The 23,116-nt window shown below is 47.3% G+C and overlaps 1 protein-coding gene across 2 annotated transcripts in view; it reads left to right on the forward strand.

Annotated features, from left to right (window-relative positions):
• MYH9 (myosin heavy chain 9) overlaps nt 1-23,116 on the forward strand; it is a 250,168-nt gene that overhangs the window by 63,921 nt on the left and 163,131 nt on the right. For both annotated transcript variants that reach the window (XM_086958556.1, XM_086958561.1), the window contains exon 3: nt 14,011-14,167. In XM_086958556.1, coding sequence (XP_086814682.1) covers nt 14,011-14,167 — 157 coding nt within the window. The remainder of the gene's footprint in view (nt 1-14,010; nt 14,168-23,116) is intronic.

Here is a 23,116-nt window from a genome sequence, read left to right on the forward strand (position 1 = left end):
TACCAGGAACTAGGGAGGGATGGCAGAAAGCCTTGTCTCAGAATCCCGCGCCCGCCCACAGCCAACAAGAGTTCCGACACCTCACCTGACGAGCTGGTCGACGCTCTCCGCCTCTGTTCGGCGGCGTACTGGTGCAGTCGATCCATGTCTCGACCCGCTCCTCCTCAGAGTTCTCTGGCACGCGATGGGACAATGACACGACTATGGGGGAGGGGAAGCTACTGGGCCGGTACAAACCAGATTTAAGAAATACTATCAAACAAGGGGCATGGGTCGCGTAAGGTGCAAGCAGGTCCGGTGTTGGCGTGGAAAGAGGCCGAGTTCTGGGTGATCCTGACCTAAATAGGTGATGGCCACTGCCCCACCGGACGGGCGTCACCCCTCTACAACCCGGAAGCACTTCCCCGGCCGCCCATAGGGCAGCCGGACAGATACTCTTAGCCAATGGCGGCGCGGCGTGGGCCGGGGGGCCGGGCCCTAAAGGCGGGCTCATCTAGCCTCGCACTTCGTACAGTCCTGCACTGGGTACTTCTGCTTTTTTGGGATTGCTCTGAGCTGTGGTGTTATCTGCACCAGAAAGCAGAAGTCTGTAGTTAATTTGAGCTTGGACAGTAAATTGCTACCTGAAATAAGCCTTTGTTGCCTCTGGGTACGGATTCTCAGTCGGTTAGGCTTTTCCACCCCGTGGCAGCTGGTGTCCCTTTGTTCATTATCTTCTGTGGCTCTGCTTCTCTTCCAGTTATTGGATGAATATCTTCCTGTTTGTAGTAAGCTTTGGGATGTGTTGCATGCAGCACAGTTGTGGGCCCTTTGCAACAGTGTGATCAAATGATGCCTTGTTGAGGTCTCAATTCAGTTTATTTGCTTCCGTTTGCTCATCTTGTGTAGTAGACCATCAGGAAAAAGGAGCGATGCGTTATAAGGTGAAGTATACTTGAAAGTATGTGGAGATCACAGCTTCAATGTCAGGGCAAGCTGCAGTTCACTACTTGAAAGTCTCCTCCAGGCTTGAAAGGCCAGGAGTTCATTGGACAGAGAATGAGCTGGTCTTTAAGTAATCCTTCTGAGAGTCAAGAGCCTTAAAGCTATTTGTATTCCACTACCCCAGTAGCAAAGGTTGTATTTTGTAGAGTACAGCATGAGCTGCATCAGCTGATGGCAGAGATTTTGGATTACTAGCAACATGTCCATATATTGCCCGGAAATGGAGAACCTTTTCAGAAAAACCCTGGCACTGAAGACTAATCTGTGCATCTTGCCTTGTTCACTGCACGTAATCCTGCCTACACATGCTCAAGAAACGCTGATTCCAGTCTTCTTTGGTGTCCAGTTCGCTCCTTCCCTTCTTACTTTTAAAGTGTACAATCCTCCAGTATCTGTCACCAAGCTGTCCTGAGCAGCCTGTGTCCTTTATGTTCCCTACCTGTGATCAGTCTTAAGACTACGTCTAACGTTACCATGTGCAGTGTGTAGATGTTTGGGGGAAGGGTGGGGGGGGCTAATAGAGCTGCCAAGCAAGGTTTTAGGATCCCAGAAAAATCCAGGGCTGAGGCGCAAAGAATTGAAAAGAAAATAGACTCTGGTGGACATTATAGGCAAAAGAAAATGTTCAAGCAGACCCCATAATAACCACCTCAGCCAGGAAGAGGTTGGGGAAAAAAAGGCTGCTATTAAAGAGGGGTAAAACTATTTCCAACACAAAGTATGCCCTCTTCTGCTGAGATGGCTAGCTGGCAACGCTGCTTAAGACTGAACCTTTGCAGACATGATCAGTTTCACGTTCAAGTATTTAAACCAAAGGTTCAGGCTAATATGATTGACCACAAACCTATTTATTTTATCTAGGGTAAATGATTTTGAAGGAACAAAACTGTAATGAAGTGACTACAGCTAGAAGAGTATTGCTAACAAACCTTTTCAAAAGGATCTGTTAGCCGGCATAGAGGTCAAGGTTGCCTTCTGCTCTTGCAGAGGCAACACTTCTCACAGCAGTCCACACCTGCATTTCGAAAAACACTACAATGGCAGCCCTCACTTTTTTGGTGCAAGAGTACAGACGAGAGGACAGAGCACACGAGATTCTGCCAAAAGTAGTAAATATCTTCCTGATGCTACCCATACACTGATCACCCATAAGGTGGTGGGTTGAAGGATTACGTGTGAGTGCAGGGCCATAGCAAAGGACACAAAACTATTGGCATTGTAAATGTCAAAGCCATTAATTTCGCTATTTTCAAAACCAACACATAAAAAAAGTGTCCCTTACAATATCAATAGATCAAACTTTCCTAATGCGAGACCTATTGCATTGCAAATGCTTGTTCGAAAAAGCACCCTGTCCCACGCTTTCACTGACAGCAGCCGCGCCCCTTTCCTTAGATGCAGCTCGTCTAAGGCAAAAGGTGGTGCAGCCGACATTTAAAGTGAAAACGCAGCATGGGAGCTTTTACAAACCAGCATTTGCAATGCAATAGTTGTAACATTTGCGAGTTTCATAAATGCGAGACCTATTCCATTGCTAATGTTTGTTTTCAGTGTGGCGCCATGTCTGAATGTCTTGTGCACAGCTATGGTATGACATAAGTACTTTGTCCTAAACGTTCACGTAGGCGTAGTTTAAAAAAATCTATATATTGACGTCGGTAGTGGTAGGTTACGAGGTTTGTCGGCCTGGTTCTTGGTCCCTGGTCCCATCCCTTCAGTACATGTCTTAGACATTCCTTTAGGGGCGGATGTTGTGTCCTCGCCACTGGTCTTGTGTGACACAGCCGGGGATCCGTTTTCACCAGGCCCACTCGCACAAAGCCAGCTTTAAGGCCACGATTGACATACTGGCGGCAGATTCCTCACCATCTTTGCAGCTTGCTTTAGTTGCACTGTAACTGGGCTTTAATTTAAACGGGACGCTGTGCAAGTTGAAGGCAATTAAAGGGAGATGGAGGTAATTTATAGTTGTGTCGTCGGCGGTGGAGAATGTGGTGGGGTTGCCCTGCACGTCTGTTCGCACATCAAATACGCGATCAGGATCTGAGTTGCGAAGGGCACTTAGTCTGCCAACCAAGCGTTCGTACAAATTGTTGAGCAGAAATCTGAAGCCGACGCTTTTGACACTTAAGCAGCAGAAACCGTAGACCTTTCTCGAAGGCAGCTGACTGCTGCAAGGACTGACTACCACAGAGGTTGGAACATGACTCGGAACTGTCCCAGCTCCGCCTGCCGTACTAATATCTGCCAGTAGCGTGTATTTGACGTGCTTGTTACCAGGACCTGTCTGGCTTGTGACTTGCAGAAGCTAAAGGCAGTCCTTAATTTTAGCCGGGGGTGCCACCGGCACTTATTTTAGGGTCCGGCACAGCGGCACTTATTTCCCTTGTCAGATGTTTTCTGGGTGTAAAAAGGAAACTTGCACCGATCAGAGGCTGTGATGGTTATGCAGCCTTTCCCTCAAAGGTAAAAGCGAGAAAAGTGCCTGGGATTGTGGTAGTGGATGAGACTACCAGCCTTGGTATTCCCCGTGCCTATGTAGAATTCCGCAGGCTTCTGAGCAGAGCTTCGGGTACCGGCACTTTCTTTCATAAATTAAATACTGCCTAGAAGTATACCCAGGCTGTGAAAGGTCCTGTTATCACCATCTGTGGCCTCTGGGTGCATGGATAGTGCCTCGCGTGGCACCACCCTGGTACACTCCGCCCTCTTATTCCCTGGCTGCGCCTTCATCTGTCTGGCGGAGAATCATGGCGCTGTGCCTGTCTGCTGACAGGCTCTAATCGCCCCCTCTCCTCCTTCTGATGTCCCAGCTTCGAACAAGAGCACAGGGCGCCCCCTCCGGGTACTGTAACTCGAGAATGCTGCTGGGCCAGGTGAGGCAGGCCAAGTTTCACTGCCCGGAGCAGTGTTCAGAGGCGCCGCCCCTTCCTGCCTCGAGTTGGCAGTGGCACCCTGTACTGTCACCAGGAAGTATAATGCGCGTGGCACTGCCCGTCGCTGGCAGTGATGCCATACAGGCGCGCAACACCCATTGGCCTCAAAAGGCTTCAGCCCCCCCGTCGTGTGGCAGCTCGGGATGAGACACTTCCCGGGCCTGCTCACAGCCACACCCGAACACTTCACAGGTCTTTAAAAGACCTTGTGCATGTTAATGGAGCTTTGTTGTGGTTTCACCCCTTCTAAGAGCCCCTGCAGCTCGACTGCTGATTGCCTAAAGATTCAGCCCCCCAAATTTTTTCTTAGCCCCCGAAATTTGACTCTGATCCATATCCACGCAAACACTTGTACATGTAATTTTCGACTTGGTCTGCAGTTTCTGCTGGTCCGTGCGAGGCACATTATGTTAAACGTCCACCAGTTTCACCCCTAACCACTATGCGGGCAGAGTCACTACTGGCCAGCTGCTCCCTTCAGCCGCTGGCTGTACACCCAGGGTCGGCCTTTGTTTGATAGTGCCCTGGCTTGGGTGGAAGTGTATTTAGCTCTTGTTATCGCTGGTGAAGACCATTTGGAAGCAGTGGCCTCCTTTTTATGCCCATAAGGTAGTCTCCCTAGCCGAAGCTTTTCGGGCATCTCAACAGTCACCATAGCACCTCCCACCACTCTCCTGAATCGGCCACTGAATATCACCATTACCCTGGTGGAGTATTGGGGCTAGTGGGAGGTGTTATGGAAGGGAGGGGTTGGTGGGTAGCTGCATGGGCTAGAAAGGTGGCGTATGGCATTATAAACAGCACTTGTGGCGTTAATTAGTGATCACTGTAGCTTCGTGTTAGAAATGGGGTTTCTGGTTGGCTAGAGTATGCACCTAAGCCATGCAGAACCCACCGCTAGTTATAGTGGGAGTTAAACACCCAAGATAACCCCTGCTCACCCCCTTGGTAGTTTGGCAGAGCATTCAGGATTATCCCAGGGGCAATGTGTAGTCTTTCTCTCTTGCTCTCTTTTCCTCCCTCTTCTCCTTCTCCCCCTCTTTTCCTCCCTCTTCTCCTTCTCCCCCCTTTCCTCCTCCCTCTTCTCCTTCTTCCCCTTTTCCTCCCTCTTCTCCTCCTTCCCCTCCTTCTCCTCCTTCCCCTCCCTCCCTCATCTCACCCGCCTTAAGGAGTTTTTGTGGATGGTTAATTTTTTGTTCATTTTTAGCGCAGAAGGTGCAGTTGCATTGGGACCCAGGCTCGCAACACCCTAATTATGGAGCAAAAAAGTTTCTAGACCTCTAGTCTGTAGTGAATGCACAAAATAGGCCCCAGTCAGTCTAAAACAGATGTTGATTGGAGCCATACTGCAGAGCACAGTCATAATCACACAGATATGCCCACTTTTAAAAGTGGCATTTTTAAACTAGTAAAAAAAAAATCTGCTTTTAGTAATCAGTAGGATTTTTCATCACTATTCCAAACATGATGGTACTCCTTCCAGTTTAGAAATTATCACTGAAACACATCAGGAATTCCCAATGCAAACCTATGAGGGTAGCCACCTCACATCAGTGAGAAACCAAATGGGCAGTTTGTTTCGTGACATGTCCTGGTAGGCTCTACCTTTTACTTCCACAGCACCCTGCCCATAGGGCTACCTAGGGCCTACCTTAGGTGTGACCTATATGTAGTGAAAGGAGAGTTTCAGACTTGGCAAGCACTTTAAATGGCAAGTCGCTATGGCAGTAAACTGTGCATGTAGGTCCTGCAGAGGCCGGAGACCAGTTAGAAAGGCTACTTCTGTGGATAGTGCAAGCAGCGCTGCAGGCCCACTAGCATTTAATTTACAGGCCCTGGGTGTACGTGATACCTCTGTACAAGGGACTTGGAGGTAAATGAAGTATGCCAAACAGGAGTCAACCAGTTTTACCAACTTTACAGGACAGTGAGCACATGCACTCTGGGCACTTTATCACTGCTGATCTGTGCTAGAGTCCCAACACCACCAAAAACTTGTGAAAAATTTGGAGGAAGGCTAAAATGTTTTGGGAGAACCAAGCACTAACAGACCATTTCAACACTTGACGACCCAGGCCCTACTCGCCCATGCCAGAAGCCTGATGTGGGATCCATTTAGTTTCCCAAGGCAGATGCCCCCTCTTTGCCCACTTCATTACGAGTGTCAAAGGAGAGCTGTGGCAGTTGTAAGATCCTTGCACAATCTGCCCTCTTAGGCAGTCCTGCGTTCTGCAGTTTATCATCCCACATGCGGCCCTGATTTATGACTGCCAAGGAGCCAGCGTGGTACAGTTAAACTTGTGGGCTAGGTCGGTAAGCTTTCACAGATGCAGTTTCCGTGTTCACTTTGCTGTTGAGTGAAATAACGGATAAGCATTGAGCACTCCAGGTGTGCAGGTATTCACTTGTTGGAAGCACAGACTATAAGGACAGCCTTCACATGCCTTGGTACTGCCGGCTGCTAGACGGGCTCTGCTTGCAGTGGAGGCAGCGCTAGACTGGACCTCACCGGAGCATCGTATGGAACACTGTTGAATAATGCCCGCAACACATGGCCCCTGGCCTAGCACAGTGCATGAGTTTCTGAAGCATTGACCCAGTCTCTGGAATGCACCGTGATGTTATGCAGATTTGTAGAGCACCTCGTCACGTTGAGTCTTCAACTTCATGTGGAATTCAAGAAGTGAGGCGAAAGCGCTTTAGTAGCCTTTTGTTCCTCTCTTTAGGAGCCATGTTGAGGTTAACTGCCGGATCTCATTGTCTGTATGCGTGGGATGTGTGCAAGTAGAAGTTTCAGCGGTGATGTCTGGAAGGTTTGTGGAAGCAGATGTGAGGTATGCTGGGTTAGTGTCATGCAGTTCCTGTGCTATGGGTGAGGAGTTTAACTGTTCCAGTTGGTGTATGGAGAGCCAGTGGAGCACCTTCAGGGTGTGTTAGAAGTGAAGCGTGGGAGTTTGAGGGGTATTCTGAATGGTATGCAGCTTTATGGTGCGTTTTTGCTGATTCCTGCGTAGAGGGCGTACCTGTAGTCCAGTTCCCTTGTAACAAGGGAGTGAGCTATGTTTTTCCAGGTGCTGATTGGGAGCCTTTTGGAATCTTCCTTCACATGTTCAGGGTGCGAAGCATGAATGGAAGCATGAGGCAGTGATTGAGTGGACTTGGATGGTCATCTCGAGTTTGCTGTTGATTACAATCTCAAGCTTGTTTGTCTGGTCCTGGTGGAGCGCCATGGTTGGTGCTCTTCCTGAAGGTCACGATGTTGGTCTTAATGGTGGCTAACTCCAAACTAAGGCTCAGCAGGTAATAGAATCAGTGAGTGCCCCATCTTGTAGTCCAAACTGAGTCCAAAACTGATCATGGAAGGTGGGCATAACTAAATCATGCAGTAACGAGAAGGAATTTCATTTGCTTAAATTGGAACGAACACTGGAGGACAGAAGTCACAGCTCCCTGAATTAACCCTTGAGACCCTTCCAAAGTAGGGTTTTTATTGAAGTACAGCCCCTGCTGCAGTGGGTGAATTGCTCCTTGGGTAAAAATCAGAAGAGGTCGTAGTGTGATGTAAGCTCAAGTGCCTGAGTCGCTGATGAGACAGGCCTGTTCCCTTCAGCTCTTTTCTGGGATTCTCTTGGGTACATTCTTATGCGCCTTGCGTACACATTCCTCCGCTAGTGATCTGGTGCTCGAGCCCAGCTACCTTTGCTTCAGGAACGGGCACAGGCTTTCTGCCCAAAATGTGCCCCTTAGTGACCAGTTTGTGTGCCCCTCCCCCTTCGATTACTTCAATCTACGTAGTCCTGTATTTTCCTTCCCCTGTGCGTGTAGCAAATGGTTTGCATCTCCTTTGCTGCAATGTGAAGGAGGATCCAATCTAGCCACTGTTCTTTCAACCGACCCCAACCTCCGTTTGTAAACCTTTCTGCCTTGGCTCGTGTTACCTCCAAGCTTATGTAAGGGCCTGCCCGTGCTACTGAAGCCACACGTGCTGGAACAGGTTCTTTGTTCTGTTCAAGCACTCTACCACCCCTCGAGCCTATAAACTCTGTAATAACTTTCCACAATTTAAACTTGGATCTGCTGCACTCCTCGAGTTTACAGCAAATATAACCTAAATGTCTATTTGGGGGTTTTATACTTTTTATTTTTTATTACGAAGCCCTGTTCCATGTAGTTGGGCGGCTTAAAGGAGGACTAACTTCTGGGCAACTTGCTTGTGAAGAAGTAGGAAGACAAACCAAGTGCTCTGCATCTTCTACTGTACCATATCGAGTTCCCCTTCAAATCTAAGAAGGCACTCTAGGCTTTCCCAGGCCTCCCTCAATTCTGTTTACACCTGCCTACCTGTGCTCTAGTCCTACCTCCAGCTCTTTTGCTGTAGTCTCTCATGGGCAAGCAAACCCTGACCAAGTAAGATTTTTCTGATGGCCTCTCTGCCTCCTCTCGTCCCACTCTGTAGACGGATTGCTGTGTGCAAAGACCTAGTTTTATAGTGTCCCCCAACTGTTCCGATTTGAAGGGCGAGTGATGAGGGGAATTGGATAGGCGAGCTTAAAGTTTTTTTTTCTCCCAGACTAGATTGCTATACCTTCCTTTCCAGATCAAGCCAATGGCGGTGGGAAGTGTTAACCCGCAGATCTCTTCTATCCTCACGACGTATCCAGTCCCAGCTGAGGCACCGGGAGGATGACCCTTCACAAAGTTTCTCAATGTTGAACTGTCTTGCTACAATCCCCTACAGGTTTAGCATGCTGTCTGGTGGCGTACGTTACAGACGTTTGGATGTTTGACAGAATGGTACCCAGAATTGTTGGAGCACATGGAAATACTAATTCACATCTGTGGCGCATGATTAAGGATTGCTGGGCTGTCCCCTGGCCAGCAGAGGGATGAGGTCGTGTGAGGAACTGATCCCAATGTGATGGCTTCCATGCTCCAATCGCACCCAAAGGTGTCACCTTGCACAAGCATTATTGCAAGGGCTGGCACTCGTGCAGGGCCCGAAGGTGGTAACCTGGGGCTGCCATTAACAAATGACTCGTGGTGCCCTCTGGTATCGGCTGCTGTGGACTAAAGTCACTGCACGGCTGTGGAGGCCGCTATCGTTTTCTCCGAGGCCCCGGAAGTGTACAGTGTGCCCTTTGGCATCTCACCTGACAGCCATATTTTCTTGTCTGACCTGAAGGATGTTATGCAGATATTCTTTCAACTCTAGCGCGACCCGCCTCGTGCTTCCACAGCAATGACCTCCCTGATCACAAGCTTAGGATTAAGAGCTCGAAGCCGGGCTGGTCGGTCCTGCCTTGATCCGGAGTCCGAGCGATGACTCGATGCCAGTGTCTGCAGCGACGAGGCCTCAGTAAGGGGCCCTACCAGAGTCCATTACTGCACTGCACGCACGGGGTCCACGGCTTGCACGTGGCCGATCAGTCGCTGCTTTAGAATGACCTTACCTGGCCTTTCAGCTTTCGCCATTTATTTTGGGTTCTATTTTTCTGGCCCCTTTTACAAAGGCTTTAGCTACACCCCTCTGACCCGCTCTTGAAAGGACGTAGACACGAACTCCCAGCAAGTGTCTAGGCACAATTGAAAACGTCTTCTCTGGGTTGTGTATCCTGTTTAGGTCGACCGTTTTTATGGTATTTGGTTTTGTAAATTTTCCTTGTATCTATCCATATATTCTTTTGGCCATCTTATTGGTAAATATCCATATTTTGATTTGAGAGTAAATAAAGTTCTAACATTGTTTTTCCCCATGTATTTAACTGACGGACATGCCCTCGTACCTTGATGCATGTCCTGTTTCAGCAAATTAAGCAGCCATGTATGATAAAACATTACACCCACAGGTAAATATTAGCATTGTACCAGAACTGTTTGAATATGCCTGTATTTAATAAAATATGAGCGTGGTTTTAAACTCCTTGCCATCTGCTCAGCTGCTGGTTTGCAATTCACAGAAGACCGCATTTAGAAGCACTCGCCACAAGCATGTTTTTTTCTGGAGGAGGTGGTGCGCTTTAAAAAATACTGACTAAACTTTTTTTTTTTAATTAAAAAAACAGTAAAATGGAATACTTTGATACAATATTCGGCCTGGATGTGCAGTGGACGCTCTTGGCAAACACCCAGGTTCAGTCTGTCTCGTGGGTCACACTGGGGGTCAAAGTTAAAATCGTCCTTCCAGCCTTTGACTGTATAAGCAGCTTATCGTGCTCGGGTGTCCTGCTGGAACTGGCCCCTTGACTGAGATCAGGAAGACTGCTTGGCTTTCTAAAGAACATGGTTTGCCTCCTTGCAACATTGCCCAGATTAGTAATATAGGCAAATCACAACAGCAAACCAGTGGATCAGCATTCCTTCCTCCAGTTAAGAGCCACTTATAGATGTCTTTTTTTAAATGTTTGTGTTCTGTGAAATAGCATTTCGCTTAAAGGAATATTTCATCATACCTTTTTATGGTCGCTAAAGTATTTCCTAGCTCAGTGTGTGCCTTTACATATTTGCTCACATGCTTTTTTTCCCCCCCCCTAATGAAGCTGTAGTTTGTACGCTTAGCCAGTGCTGTGCTCCCCATTTTGCACAACCATCTTTGTATGGAAAGCAGGCAGACTAATCCATGCCTAATGTTCATCTTTGTGAGCAGCATGCAGCTTTATCTGGGCTCCATCTCTGTGGGCAGTGTTTAGTGTCCACCATGCCTCGAGTGCAGTCTTTGAACATCTGAGCAATAAGTAGAAAGCTCTAAAACCTTTGTAAACACTGTGACCAGTGGTCTTTGGTCAAGGCAAAACCTTTTTCTTTACTTCAAATGCCAACTACTGTTCCACTGAGCAATGTCCCTTTGTCCAACCCCCTTATTTGTCGATGCTGTGATCTGAGGAAGTGGTGTTGCGGAAGTTCATTATACAGCCATTTCTACACTAGAATAGTATCCAGGTAAATATGAGCACCACTCCTTAACTAGCTCTGGAAAAATGAGGATTTTACTAGGCAGGGTTTTCAAAATCATGACCTCCAGGTTGTATACGTTCAGAAGTTGAGAACTAGCTCCACTGGTATCTACACAGATGCAGTTTGCTCTTTAGTAGTGGTCATCTTAGAGTAGATGACATGCAGGGTTTGGTATTCATGTTCTGGCTTGTTGATATTGAATCCAAGTCAATAGTGTGCGCAGTCTGACGAAAACCACCCTGAGTGTGCAACTGCAGTTCTTTTGACTCCACACAAGGGTGCCTACCTAAAATGTCATGGCCAGTGTCAATCTAAAGACTCGCCCAGATCTTCCAATACTCAGTGGTGGTGCCCTTGACCCACTATTTCTGGAAGCTGTTCACTGTAAATTGCTGGTTTCCTATTTCCTCTCTCCCCTAGTGTTGCTACATTTGTTCAAGACCGCTTCCTTATTGTATTTCATTGGGCCCTTCTGCTTGGCTCCATTAGGTTTTTCTCATCGTTGCCATAGCTTCCTGTTGCTCCACACTTGCACAATTTATGTTTAAACACTACCTTTGTAGTACTTGGGTAGATCGCTTCCCCCCCCCCCGTCTCTTTGCTTTGGTGGCAGCACCCTAACCTTCATCCAGTGCAGGTCTTATTGCCTTGATAGCAATTATTTCGGCCCACGCCTTAGTCTGAAAGCCCCTACCTCACCGGGGTATCCTTTCAGTAATCTCAGCCCCATCTCATTTTGGGGTCTCCATAGCTTGGTCTACTCACCATCCCTAACCCACTGTTCTCCTCCAGTGTCTCCTTGGTCTCAGGCCAATGTCTTGGTAGTAGGACCCTGTTGGAAAGTGGGTTATTGGTAGGGGCAAATGTAGGTCCGCCACTGGCAATAGGGCCACTAACACATGATACAGCATAGGTCTTAAAGTATTCCTTTGCTCAACCCTTGGTAACGTGGCTGCGAGCACAGGCTTAACTTCAAAGACCGGTATCTAAAGCATTTAAAAACACCATTTCAGTAAATAATTGAGACACAACATAAAATAAAAATCCAACACCAATTTATAAAAACAGGTAATATTTTTATCTTTTTTAAATGACACCAAAACGAAAATAATCCACTGTAGGGAACCAGAGATGAATTTTTAAAGATTAGTCACTTTCTAGTGCTTAGAAACAAACCGTGCCCCTTAAGTCATTTCGTTTTCTCTCGGACACCTTTTTATAAATTGTTCTGAAGAATTCTCACCACTGTAGTAGGCAGCCTTCAGCAAGCGGGGTCCAGTTAGACCACCTTCCTGGCGTTCTGCTTGTGGGTTCCAAAGTATCCAACACGCAATCCAAGGTTCTGGAATCTCCAAGAGGGTCCTTGAAAGTGTGAAACTTCAATTATGCAATCCACTTGGACAAAACCCTTACAAATCCACTGGTACTCTCGAATTCTTTGTCAGGCTGTCAAGGTGAGCTGTTAACCTGTAGCTTGCAGGAAGTTTCCACTCGAGTCTTTTGGCAGCAAGGTAATCCACAGGGCTGTAGTTTCAGATGGTGCAGTCTGCAAAGGTCAGGCCTTAGAGTTCCTTGCACACAGCAAAATCTTCAGCAGGGCACTTCTTGCTTCATTCAGTTTCAAGCAGCAGATCTGGTGGGCTCTGCCCCTCTCAGATACAGCAAAATTCTCTGGGTCGAGCACCAGGTCTCTGATCAATGAGAGCAAGCAACTCCTCATAGTTATGACCACATCCTGTGGAGTGTGGCATTAGTTTGTCCCAGAGTGCATCATTCTTCCAAATCCATAATGGCAGATTTTCCAGCAAGGACGTAAGAGCTGGCTAAACACCCCCTGGGATGTGTTTTCCATGGACTCTCCCCCTTACCATCGGCACATACCTTCCTTAAGCCTAGCCCTGACTCTGGGTCAAGACTCATAGTGGACTGAAACCCAGGCCTCCCTTCTGACTTTGAAGAGCGTAGTTTACGACGCCACCTCCTGCCCTGGCATTCCTATAGAACAGATGACTGCCCTCCCAGCAGCCTGGCTAATCCACTTAACTCTGACCAATCAGGGCAGACCACTGAAAGGCTGAATTTGGACTTGCAAACAAGAAAGTCTCAACTTGTATGTACACTTTAGGAGAAATTCAACAATATGTTGGATTTACTACCATTCTGGGAAGTCTTTGAATGGTCTGGCTAGTCCTCTCCTATCAATATTTATCAATCACTTCTTACCATGTTAACCTATTGGCCATGGGGTTTGCAACAGGGAAAATTACCTGGGCCACTTCAACAACCAGGGCTTATAAAACCATATTTAAAAAGCATTTCCCTAATTTCTACAGGACCCCCACCCCTTGTGCAACTAGGAGACTTCAGGGGTTCTGAATCTGCAGAAATATTAGATAATCCTTACCCAATCCTTCTAGCATCAAAGTCTAATCTGAACAGCTCTTTAATACAATGTGGGGAGTGAAATGTAAAATGTTACTTTACCCAGGCATATAAACTCATTTTATAAGCGCGCTCCTATAGATAACTGACCCCCCCCCCCCCCCCCCCACCCCTGGGATACCTAGGGGTGACCCTGGGGGTCCCTAATATGCACAAACATGGTAGGTTTTTCATTTTTATGGGCCCCTACCCCAAAGTCTAGTTTGGGCACAATTTAAGGTTTAAAAGCTGTCCTGGCCACCAGTGCAGCTTTTAAACTGACCTCCGGCTTCAGCACTGCATGCATGCTGGTGCAGAGAATCTGCTGGCCTCTAAACTGCCATGCCACAGGTTACTGTAGACTTCTAGGTAGTTTCAATCCCCTACCCTATTACATACTAGGGGCTTAGGTGGTAGGTAATGCCAATTACCGGGGTACACCACCATACCATAGTGTACCCTAGTGTATGTTTGGTATCTTAACTGTATTCTAATGTGTTCCTTTTAGCGTGGCACTGGGGGCCTGGTTAAACAGAGCCCAGGGTTCGTCTGAGTCAGTTACCACCAGTTCCAGTCAGCAAAAAGTTGGGGGGGTGCCCAGGGCACAGGATGATTTTGCAACAGACCCTCATCAGCTTGCCGTGGTCACAGTTCACCTGACGTTCTAATGCCTTCTCTGACAACTTCTGACCATTTTTTTTTTTCTTCCTTTGTACAGACTTACTCTGGCCTGTTTTGTGTAGTCATCAACCCATATAAGAATTTACCCATTTACTCTGAGGAGATTGTCGACATGTACAAGGGCAAAAAGCGCCACGAGATGCCACCACACATCTACGCCATCACGGACACAGCCTACAGAAGCATGATGCAAGGTGAGTGCACGCCCCTATCACTGCTCACAGTATTCGCCATGTATCATTCTCTCGGACTTTGCTGTCCACCACGTTTCTTTACTCTGAAAATGCAGAATTGTTGGCCCTTCCCTCTGCTCAAGGCCACTCTGGTATTGTGGATGTTGTCTTCTGGACTTGCAGTTTCTGCATAGCACAATATTAAAAGGCTGGTAGGTTGCCAGGCTCGTTACCCGACTAGAGTTGCTCAACCAAGGTTATCAGAGTGGGTGTTTGACTACCCCCAGTTCGCCTGGACATCATCCTAAGTGGCATCTCCTCGTCCAGTTGCATTTCTTGTGAGAGGGGCTGTTAGTAACCGGTTTGCTTCCCTTTCTGGGAGAGATGAACTGTCTGGGTAGGACATAATGTACAGTGGCCAAGAAGTGTTCTTTCTGTTCACGATAGGCTGTTAGCTTTCAGCCAGTATTAAGGTAGAGATTAGACTGCATGGGCAGATTATGGGCTGACCGAGACTAGGGGTCTGATGTAGTTTGGCAGACTGGTTAAGCCTTGGCAAACTTGATAAGTGTTCTGTATACCTTATTACAATTGCATTGTACCCGATAGTACTGCATATGCAAAGTTAGTTGGTAGGAGTGGTTGTATCCCTGCACTTAACGAAAATGGTATATGGGATTGGCTGACTTGATCCTCATAGGGACCTGACAATTAGCTAACATTTTAGATTACATTTTAGAATCTGTTTATTAAATCGGTTATTCAGTGGAACATATCAACTGGTCTTCACCTTTTTTAGAAAATTGGTGAAATACCCCATATCATGAGGTGTGGTGCCTTATCGACATTAGCAAATTTGGAACGGACAGTAAAAATTGCGAAAGTAGGTTGAAAAATATTCTGTAAAACTCCAATGGGTTTGCATTGGGGCTCTATTGCTTTCTTAATGGAAGATGAGATCACCCATACACTAAAGTAGTGGATAATGAGTTGTTGGGCTTCAGTCTTGCACTCTTGTGTTGATATTACACAGTAAAGTTGAAAGAAGCTGTTGGAGTACTGACGAAATAACTCCATATATTAAGAGTGGGAAAACCTTATATTCTCCTTGCACAGAGAATCTAAGATTGTACCAATATTTCTGCTGTCTAGTTCTTTGACAAACGTTAGTAAAATCAGTCTCTTAATTACTATCTATCAACGTATTTGAGACCATGATTCTGTCCAAATTTAACCACCTTATCCCCAATTAACCTTACGAGAAGCATTTTTTTAAAATTAATAAGAACAGTTCACAGTAGCCCCTAGGATCATTGGAGATGCTGGGCAGCAAAACGTGTTCAACACAATACATCCGTTAAATGTATAGAAAGAGTACAATCAAAACTATAACTGCATTTTTCTGCTTAGGAATCCCTTGATATTGTTGGGTGACAGACTGAATATCCTTTAACAAACCTAGGCATACTTCAACATTTTTTTACTCTGCTTGTCTACAATAGCTCTGCTTGTCTAAAATAGCTCGTGTATGAAAACAACCACTTCCTCCCTGTGACCATTTATGCCATTGGGAAATTGTAGCTGATATGGCCTTCTTCGAACAAGTCTGGTCCTCCCCTTTAAAACAATCAGTAGTACCGAAGCTTGACAGGGCATGTGTCAGTAGCTCTACATAGAAAGGAAGTGGATGGCGGACACATTCCTGACCTATCATGTGTGGATGGTACTCTGGTGGGCCAAGAAAATCAACAACCATGCTGGAATACAAATGTTCCGGGTACTTAACTTTTATTAATGTACTGAATCAAAATGAAAATCTGCATTCAGTGTAAATGTATCTACCCCCCCCCCCCCCCCCCCCCCCCTGTCCAACATTTGCCCTTCCTCACAACCTTGAAACTGGAGCTGGAATGTTGGTGATAAATACATTGTATACTAGGATATAGTATAGGCTATTTCTTTTACTTTTGATGGCTGTGTAACATGCTTCCCTTTAATACTCCTTGTAAAGTTTGGAAAAATGTAAATACTATATGCTAATCCAACAAATCGCACTGTCCTGCCTGAAGGTTTTTGTTAAAAGTAGTTGTGCGTTTCAATACATCTTTCATTGCCAAACAAAATGTATTTGAGTGTTTTCCAGTGGTAGATTTAAATCTGTGAGGCCCTTCCCACGAGGCCAGTTCCAAAAGTAAATTGTGGCACATTTGTGAGTCATCCTTATTAGTACTATAAACTTGCAGTGTGAAGAACCCAGTAAATCTTCCAGCTCTAACTCGCCACCTTCCCTGCCTGTCAGAGCAGCATCTACACTTGCCCATAATGTCATTCTCCACGAATTTCAACCTCTTTAATGTTACCATATGTAGTAGAATCTAGAACTGAATACCTGAGTGATTTTTTTTTTATTGTCTTTGCCAAATGGATTCCTCTGCCTTAATGTAAAACTTAGATTTAACAGTGTACGTTTGATGCTGCTGTAAGTCGATCAATATTCAAAGACCTGATCCAAACTCCCACTTTAAATGCATTTGTCAGTGTACTTGAAAGGTGTAAACGATTGTGAATTTCCCACCGGAGATATACTCCTGGAACCCTTTTATTACAAACAAATTGCACCCACCTCACTTCCATTGAAACCCCACCCCCCTTTCTAGCCGCTCCTAATTGGTAAGACCAGGCTGCATAACGGTGTTCTACCATCCCATCTATTTTTCACACCAGAGGGCACCTTGCTCCAAACATCACAATTAGACCCACAGTTTTTGATAACCTAGCCGTCCGTGCCCCCACTCCACGTGGATGAGGAAAAAATCCACCCTAATTCACCTTACTATTTGATGTCCTCTTTGACCACTTTAAAAATTCTTTGGCCCAGGATTCCGAAGTGCATAGAGTTCTGTTTTAATGAACTATCTTGAGCTTAACACTCTAGCAAATGTTTTCCCCCTCACTGCCTGAAATGGAGTGATCACCTGGCGTAGTTGCCACCAGCTTTTCACTTTTGCATATCTGGGGCCGCATTATACATGCAGCTAATTTTCCTTCTTTGCGCTGGACGCACCTTTAAAAAGGTGGGCCAGTGCAATGCAGGGAAATTATGATATGCCCTTGCTTCGGACAGCTGTGAACTTACGCTGCCTTGGTGCAGCGCATTTATGTGAAACGTAGCGGCTGCTTTAAAAACGCTCCGTATTTTCAGTGCAGCCGAAACCAGTCTCCACTTTTAAAGGGGTTTAGAGATCCTCTTGGTAGCAGGTGCAGTCAATGACTGCACCTGCCTGCAGGGGGATATGGGGGGGGGGGGTGGAATTCATAGGACCCCCCCCCCTTAACCTCCTGCAGAGGGCTGCCATCAGAGGGCACACTTCCAGTGCACCACCCGACAGCTTCTTTGCCTCGGTCTGTAATATGACACCGTGCAGAGGCAAAGGATTCCCTCATTTGCATGGGGCACGCCCCCATGCAAATGAAAAAATGCTCCCTGAAGATGGTACTGGCGCTTTGTGTGCACCAGTACTATTGGTATTACAGAAGGGTCTGCAGCCCCTATTGTAATACCAGAGTGCCCGGGTGCATGCAGAGCAGGCTCCAACTAATTTTATTGCCCTTGAGGGACTTTATGTAATCCTCCTGAAGTCTGCACGTAGTAAGGAAGCCAGCTCACCAACCTTGCGAGGATTAGGGTGTCGTCTGCATCAGTCACTCTCGGAAAAGAAATTCTCCCACGTGTCGTAATAGCTTGTGGTTTGCTACGCTCTCAATTCCTTGGGTTTCTGAAAAAAATCAATCAACTCTTTGAATTTGAAGGCCAGTGTCCCAGGCTTCCAGGTTTGGGAATGCTTGTTGCAATATACAACAAGCATTTGCAATGCAAAAGGTATCGCAAATGCTTGTTGCAATATACAACAAGCATTTGCAATGCAAAAGGTATCGCATTTACTCAAGTTTGAGCTATTGGCATTGTAAGTGATAATGCCTTTTATTTGTTTTGGTTTTTAAAACATCAATAAAATGCATTGTCATTTACAATGCCAAGAGTGTAAGCTCTAATAAATACGAGACCTATTGCATTGCAAATACTTGTTGTTCAGAGCAGGCCACTAGACTTAACTCCAAACACTAAAGGTGATGGGAGGAATGCTTGCAATAAGTCTAACCGCTTGATATAAATTCAGGATAGTATTGAATGCATCATTCTTTTGCCCAATACGCTTCCTCCGTTTGGACCCAGCCTAAGCAAATCAGACTTGACCCTGCTCTTCATGGGAGCAGTCCAGCCCGAACTGCTAGGCCAGGAGCACAATCAACCCAGGACCAGTTTTGCCCTAACTGAGGCTCTTCATCCAGGCGTCCTATTTAGTTCCGACGGAACGCTGTCTGCAGAAAGGACAGCCATGCAGAAGTCAAAGTTGGCACTGTAGCCTATGACTGTGGGACTTCGGCGCCAAGCCTGGCTGAGGACAGCTGGCTTCTCAGGGGATGTCCAGAACACTGATGGACATGCTTTTTGATGGCATTCGCCTTGTTGGCAATAAGGCAGATTGTGAGTTGGAGCGCTTTAATAACTCCCGGGCTTCGGCCAAGTCCTTGGGCCTGTCTGCCACTCTGCCTCCTCTTCCTTCTGCTTTTTGCTCCTTTGGTGGCCACGGAAAGGGTGCCCCAACACGTTTGCTCCAGAGCCACTGGCCTGCGCAGCAACAACCGGAGTGGATGTGGGAACTGTCTAGGCAGTTCTGGGGGCCAGCGGGAGGGTCAGTCAAAATCCACCCCATACCATCCACTGCAAAGCCTTTCTAGTCTGGAATTTCAGGCCCATCAAATGCCAGTGGGCGGCAGAATTCTCCATAATCTCCCCCACTGGTGCAACATCACCTCGGACAAGTGGGTGCTGCAAATTGTCCGAAGGGGCCTCGCCCTCCCCTTCGAGACTACCCCTCCAGCCATGCCACCTCAGTACCACCGCATGTCGGACGACCATGTGGCACTTTTTCAGCAGGAAGTCACGACCCTCTTGGCCAAGGGGGCCATAGAGCACGTTCCTGGGCCAGAAGTAGGTATTGGTGGTTCCCACTACTTTCTGGTCCCCAAGAAGGGCAAGGGCCTGCGTCCGATCTTGGACCTCAGGAACGTCAACCGCTTCCTCTGGAAGGAGAACTTCAAGATGACGCTAGCTCAGGTCTTGTCTGCCCTAGACCCTGGAGACTGGATGGTAGCCTTCGGACTTGCAGGACACATTTCCACATCCACGTCCTGCCGGCACGCCAGCGTTACCTGCCCTTCACAGTATGCCACAAGCATTTTCAGTTTACTGTGCTCCCCTTCGGCCTTACCAGCGCCCTCTGGTTTTCACGAAAGTGATGGCGGTGGTCGCAGCTCATCTGCACAGATCATGGGTTCCAGTCTTCCTCAATCTTGACGACTGGTGGTTGAAGGCTGTCTCGCCACAGGCAGTCATATCCCACCTCTAGACTACAGCAGACTTCCTGAATTTGCTGGGATTTTCCATCAAGTTGCCGAAGTCTTACCCAATTCCCTCTCAGAAGCTCCTTCATCGGAGCGGTTCTGGACTACGCAGTTTCGGGTTTATCCTCCCGAACAGCGGGTATGGGATATTCAGGCTATGATTCCTATCTTTCAGCCTCTATCCCGGGTTTCAGTCCGTATGACCCTCCGGGGAATGGGCCTAATGGTCTCCTGCATCCTGTTAGTGGATCATGCCAGATGGCTTATACGGGCTGTACAGTGGGACCTGAAGCTCCAGTGGGCACAGCATCAGGGCAAACTGTCTGATCACGTCCAGATCTCGGAGGGCACTGCAAGACAATTGCAGTGGTGGCTCGCATATCGCGATTGGGGTCAATGGCAGATCCCTCTCCCTTCCCCAACCAGATCAGTGGTGACGGACGCGTCCCTTCTGGGATGGGGCAGCCACCTGGAAGAGGCGGAGATCAGAGGACTCTGGTCTCTGGCGGAGTCCCGGCTGCATATCAACCTTCTGGAGCTTTGGGCGATCCGGCTTGCACCAAAGGCATTCCTTCCCTCTGTCCAGGAGAGAGTAGTGAAGGTGTTGACGGACAACACCACCACCATGTGGTACTGCAATAAACAGGGCGGGGTAGTGGACCCTCTGTCAGGAGGTTCTGCGCCTCTACACATAGCTGGAACATAAGGGCATTTTCCTGGTGGTTCAACACCTGACCGGTTCTCTGAGCGCCAGCGCGGGTTAACTCAGCTGCCGGTGCATGATGGATCACGAATGGCGTCTGAACTCTGACGTTGCGCAAGGTCTTTCAGTAGTGGGCAGAGCCTTGGTTGGATCTAATCGCCACGAAGAGAACGCGCAATGTCAGCAGTTCTGCATGTTGGAATTTCCATGGCGGCACTCGCTATGCGGCTCTTCGTCGCGAGTGGAGATGCAGTCTACTATACGCCTTTCCACCTATACCACTTCTACCCAGAGTGCTGAAGATAAAGTACGACCGGACTCCAAGTCATTCTTGTGGCTCCGGACTGGGCTCTAAAAGAATGTTATCCCAAGCTACTCAGCATGGCTATCGAACCCCCGATCAGTCTGCCTCTTCGGGAGTATCTTCTGTCGCAGCAACAGGAGATGGTCCTCCACCCGAACCTGTCCAGCCTCGATCTCCTTGCATAGTGAGTGGCAGCAGTTTACGTCTTTTGACCTGCCTCCTAAAGTTTGTGATGTGATATTGGCAGACAGGCATCCCTCCACTAAGACAGTATATGCCTGCAGGTGGAATGAATGTGTGGCATGGTGCACAGAAAAGGCTGTGGATCCCTTTTCTGCCCCTCTTTCAGGGGTCCTCCTATTCTTCCTTTGGCCCAGCAGGGCTCTGCTCTGGGCACTATCGGACTATCTCTCTGCCATTTCTGCCTTTTTATGGCTTCCAGATCAGCCTTCCCTTCTCAAGTCCCCTGTTGTAAATAGATTCTTAAAAGGCATTCATCTTTTCTCTCCTGTTCCTTTCATAATGCCTCAGTGGGACTTGAACCTGGTTCTGACCTATCTGATGTGTGATCCCTCTGAGCCACTTCGCACTGTCCTCTTCGTCTTACTTTAAAGACCGCTTTCCTGGTGGCTATTGCCTCTGCCAGAAGCGTGAGTGAGCTCCAGGCTCTTTCTTCTAAACCTCCTTTTCTCTCTGTCCATCCAGACAAAGTTGGTCTAAGGATTAGTCCATCTTTTCTGCCAAAGGTTGTCACTGCCTTTCACATCGGAGAGCATCAATTTGCCCACCTTCTTTCTGCCTCCTCATCCCTCAAAAGAGGAACAGAGGCTCCACCGTCTGGACCCAAAATGTGTGCTCTCATTCTACCTCACCCACACACAACTCATCCTGGTGGATAACCACCTCTTTGTTGGCTACGTGGGCACCAAGAAATGTCGGGCCGTGCACAAGCGGACCATCTCTTGGTGGCTCGGTCTGTACATTAAGGCTGGTTATTCATTGGCTAAAAAGGAGCCTCCACTGGGGCAAGCGCCCATTCTACCAGGGCGACTGCAGCCACTACTGCTTTGAGACGGGGCGTTCCCTTGCATGACATGTCGGGCAGCTACGTGGGCCTCCCTGCGCACAATTACCAAGCATTACTGCCTGGACAGCCAAGTCTGGAGAGACTGCTTCTTTGGCCGTTCTGTTCTCCAGGACTTCCTGGTGTGATCTTGGTTCGCAGACCCACCACCAGGGTTGGTATTGCTGGGGTATCTATTCTAAGGTAAGGAACCTATCACCGTTTCTTTCAGATGCACAAGTTACTTACCTTCGGTAACTATATATCTGTATAACATTAGTAATAGATTCCTTACCGGCCCACCCATCCTCCCTGTTCTATGAACTGATTTCTAGGGTTAAGGACATCCCTTTCAGGGCCCTAGTTTATTGGCACCAGTGGTCAGTTTCTTGCATGGCTCTGCGTTCCTGACACGGAAAGTCGTGTACAGAACTGACGTCAGCGCACGTCGAAGTTGCTCCAGCGACATCATCTCGGCGACGACTCGCGCGGAGCTGCAAGAGGACTCCTACCGACATATAGGGGTACTGCTGACAAACTTTCCGGATCCAGTCTGACGCCTGGGGGTAATTTTAAGGTAAGGAATCTATCACTGTTTCTGAAAGATATATTGTTACCGAAGGTAAGTAACTTGTGCATTTATGCCCTGACCTATTCGCAATCCAATAACTGTGGTTTCATCCCCACCACCCCCTCCTTTACTGGTTGCTTCATATGCTTTGCTCTGATCCTGAATAAATCTTTTCATATAAGGTCTAAACACTGAGCAATTAACTACTGGACTTGATTTATTATGATGTAAACATTGTACTTATTTTGACTAATCCTGAGAATTCCTACGTTTCAGCCCCTAGTAAAAAATATAATCTATATTCATTTTATGTACAACACTATGCATAACTTTTCACAAATACCATTATTCACCTTCACGGTTTGTTGGAGCATCTGTAATGTGTAAAAATACTTTTCAGCATATCATATCTATGATCTTTATACAGGGAATAAAATGAACTGTATAATCTCAATTTATTTTTTTTAAATCATATTGCTTTGCCTAGAAGCTTTAGGCTTAAAATCTCTCCCGAGGGAAACCATTGTTTTACTTCTATGAATTTAAAACACAGCATGATTTTTTTAATATGCCTCTGATCTGCTGGGGAGGTCCTTTTTGATTCAGTGGAAGGTAGCGCATGGCCCCTTCAGAGGCACGGCCCCTTCAGAGGCACGGCCCCTTCAGAGGCACGGCCCCTTCAGAGGCACGGCCACTTCAGAGGCACGGCCACTTCAGAGGCACGGCCTTAATGGCTTATATTGGAATTTTAGCTGTAAAAACTGAAACCAGTTTGTGCAGAGCTGATCTGTTATTTTGTATCATGTTGGAAGCATATTGCCTAGCTTGCTTGAAGCTCCACTCCATGCTGGTCAATCCTGTAT

The sequence above is a fragment of the Lissotriton vulgaris genome, chromosome 1_1, assembly GCF_964263255.1.
Source record: "Lissotriton vulgaris chromosome 1_1, aLisVul1.2, whole genome shotgun sequence".
In the NCBI taxonomy this organism is placed as follows: domain Eukaryota; kingdom Metazoa; phylum Chordata; class Amphibia; order Caudata; family Salamandridae; genus Lissotriton; species Lissotriton vulgaris.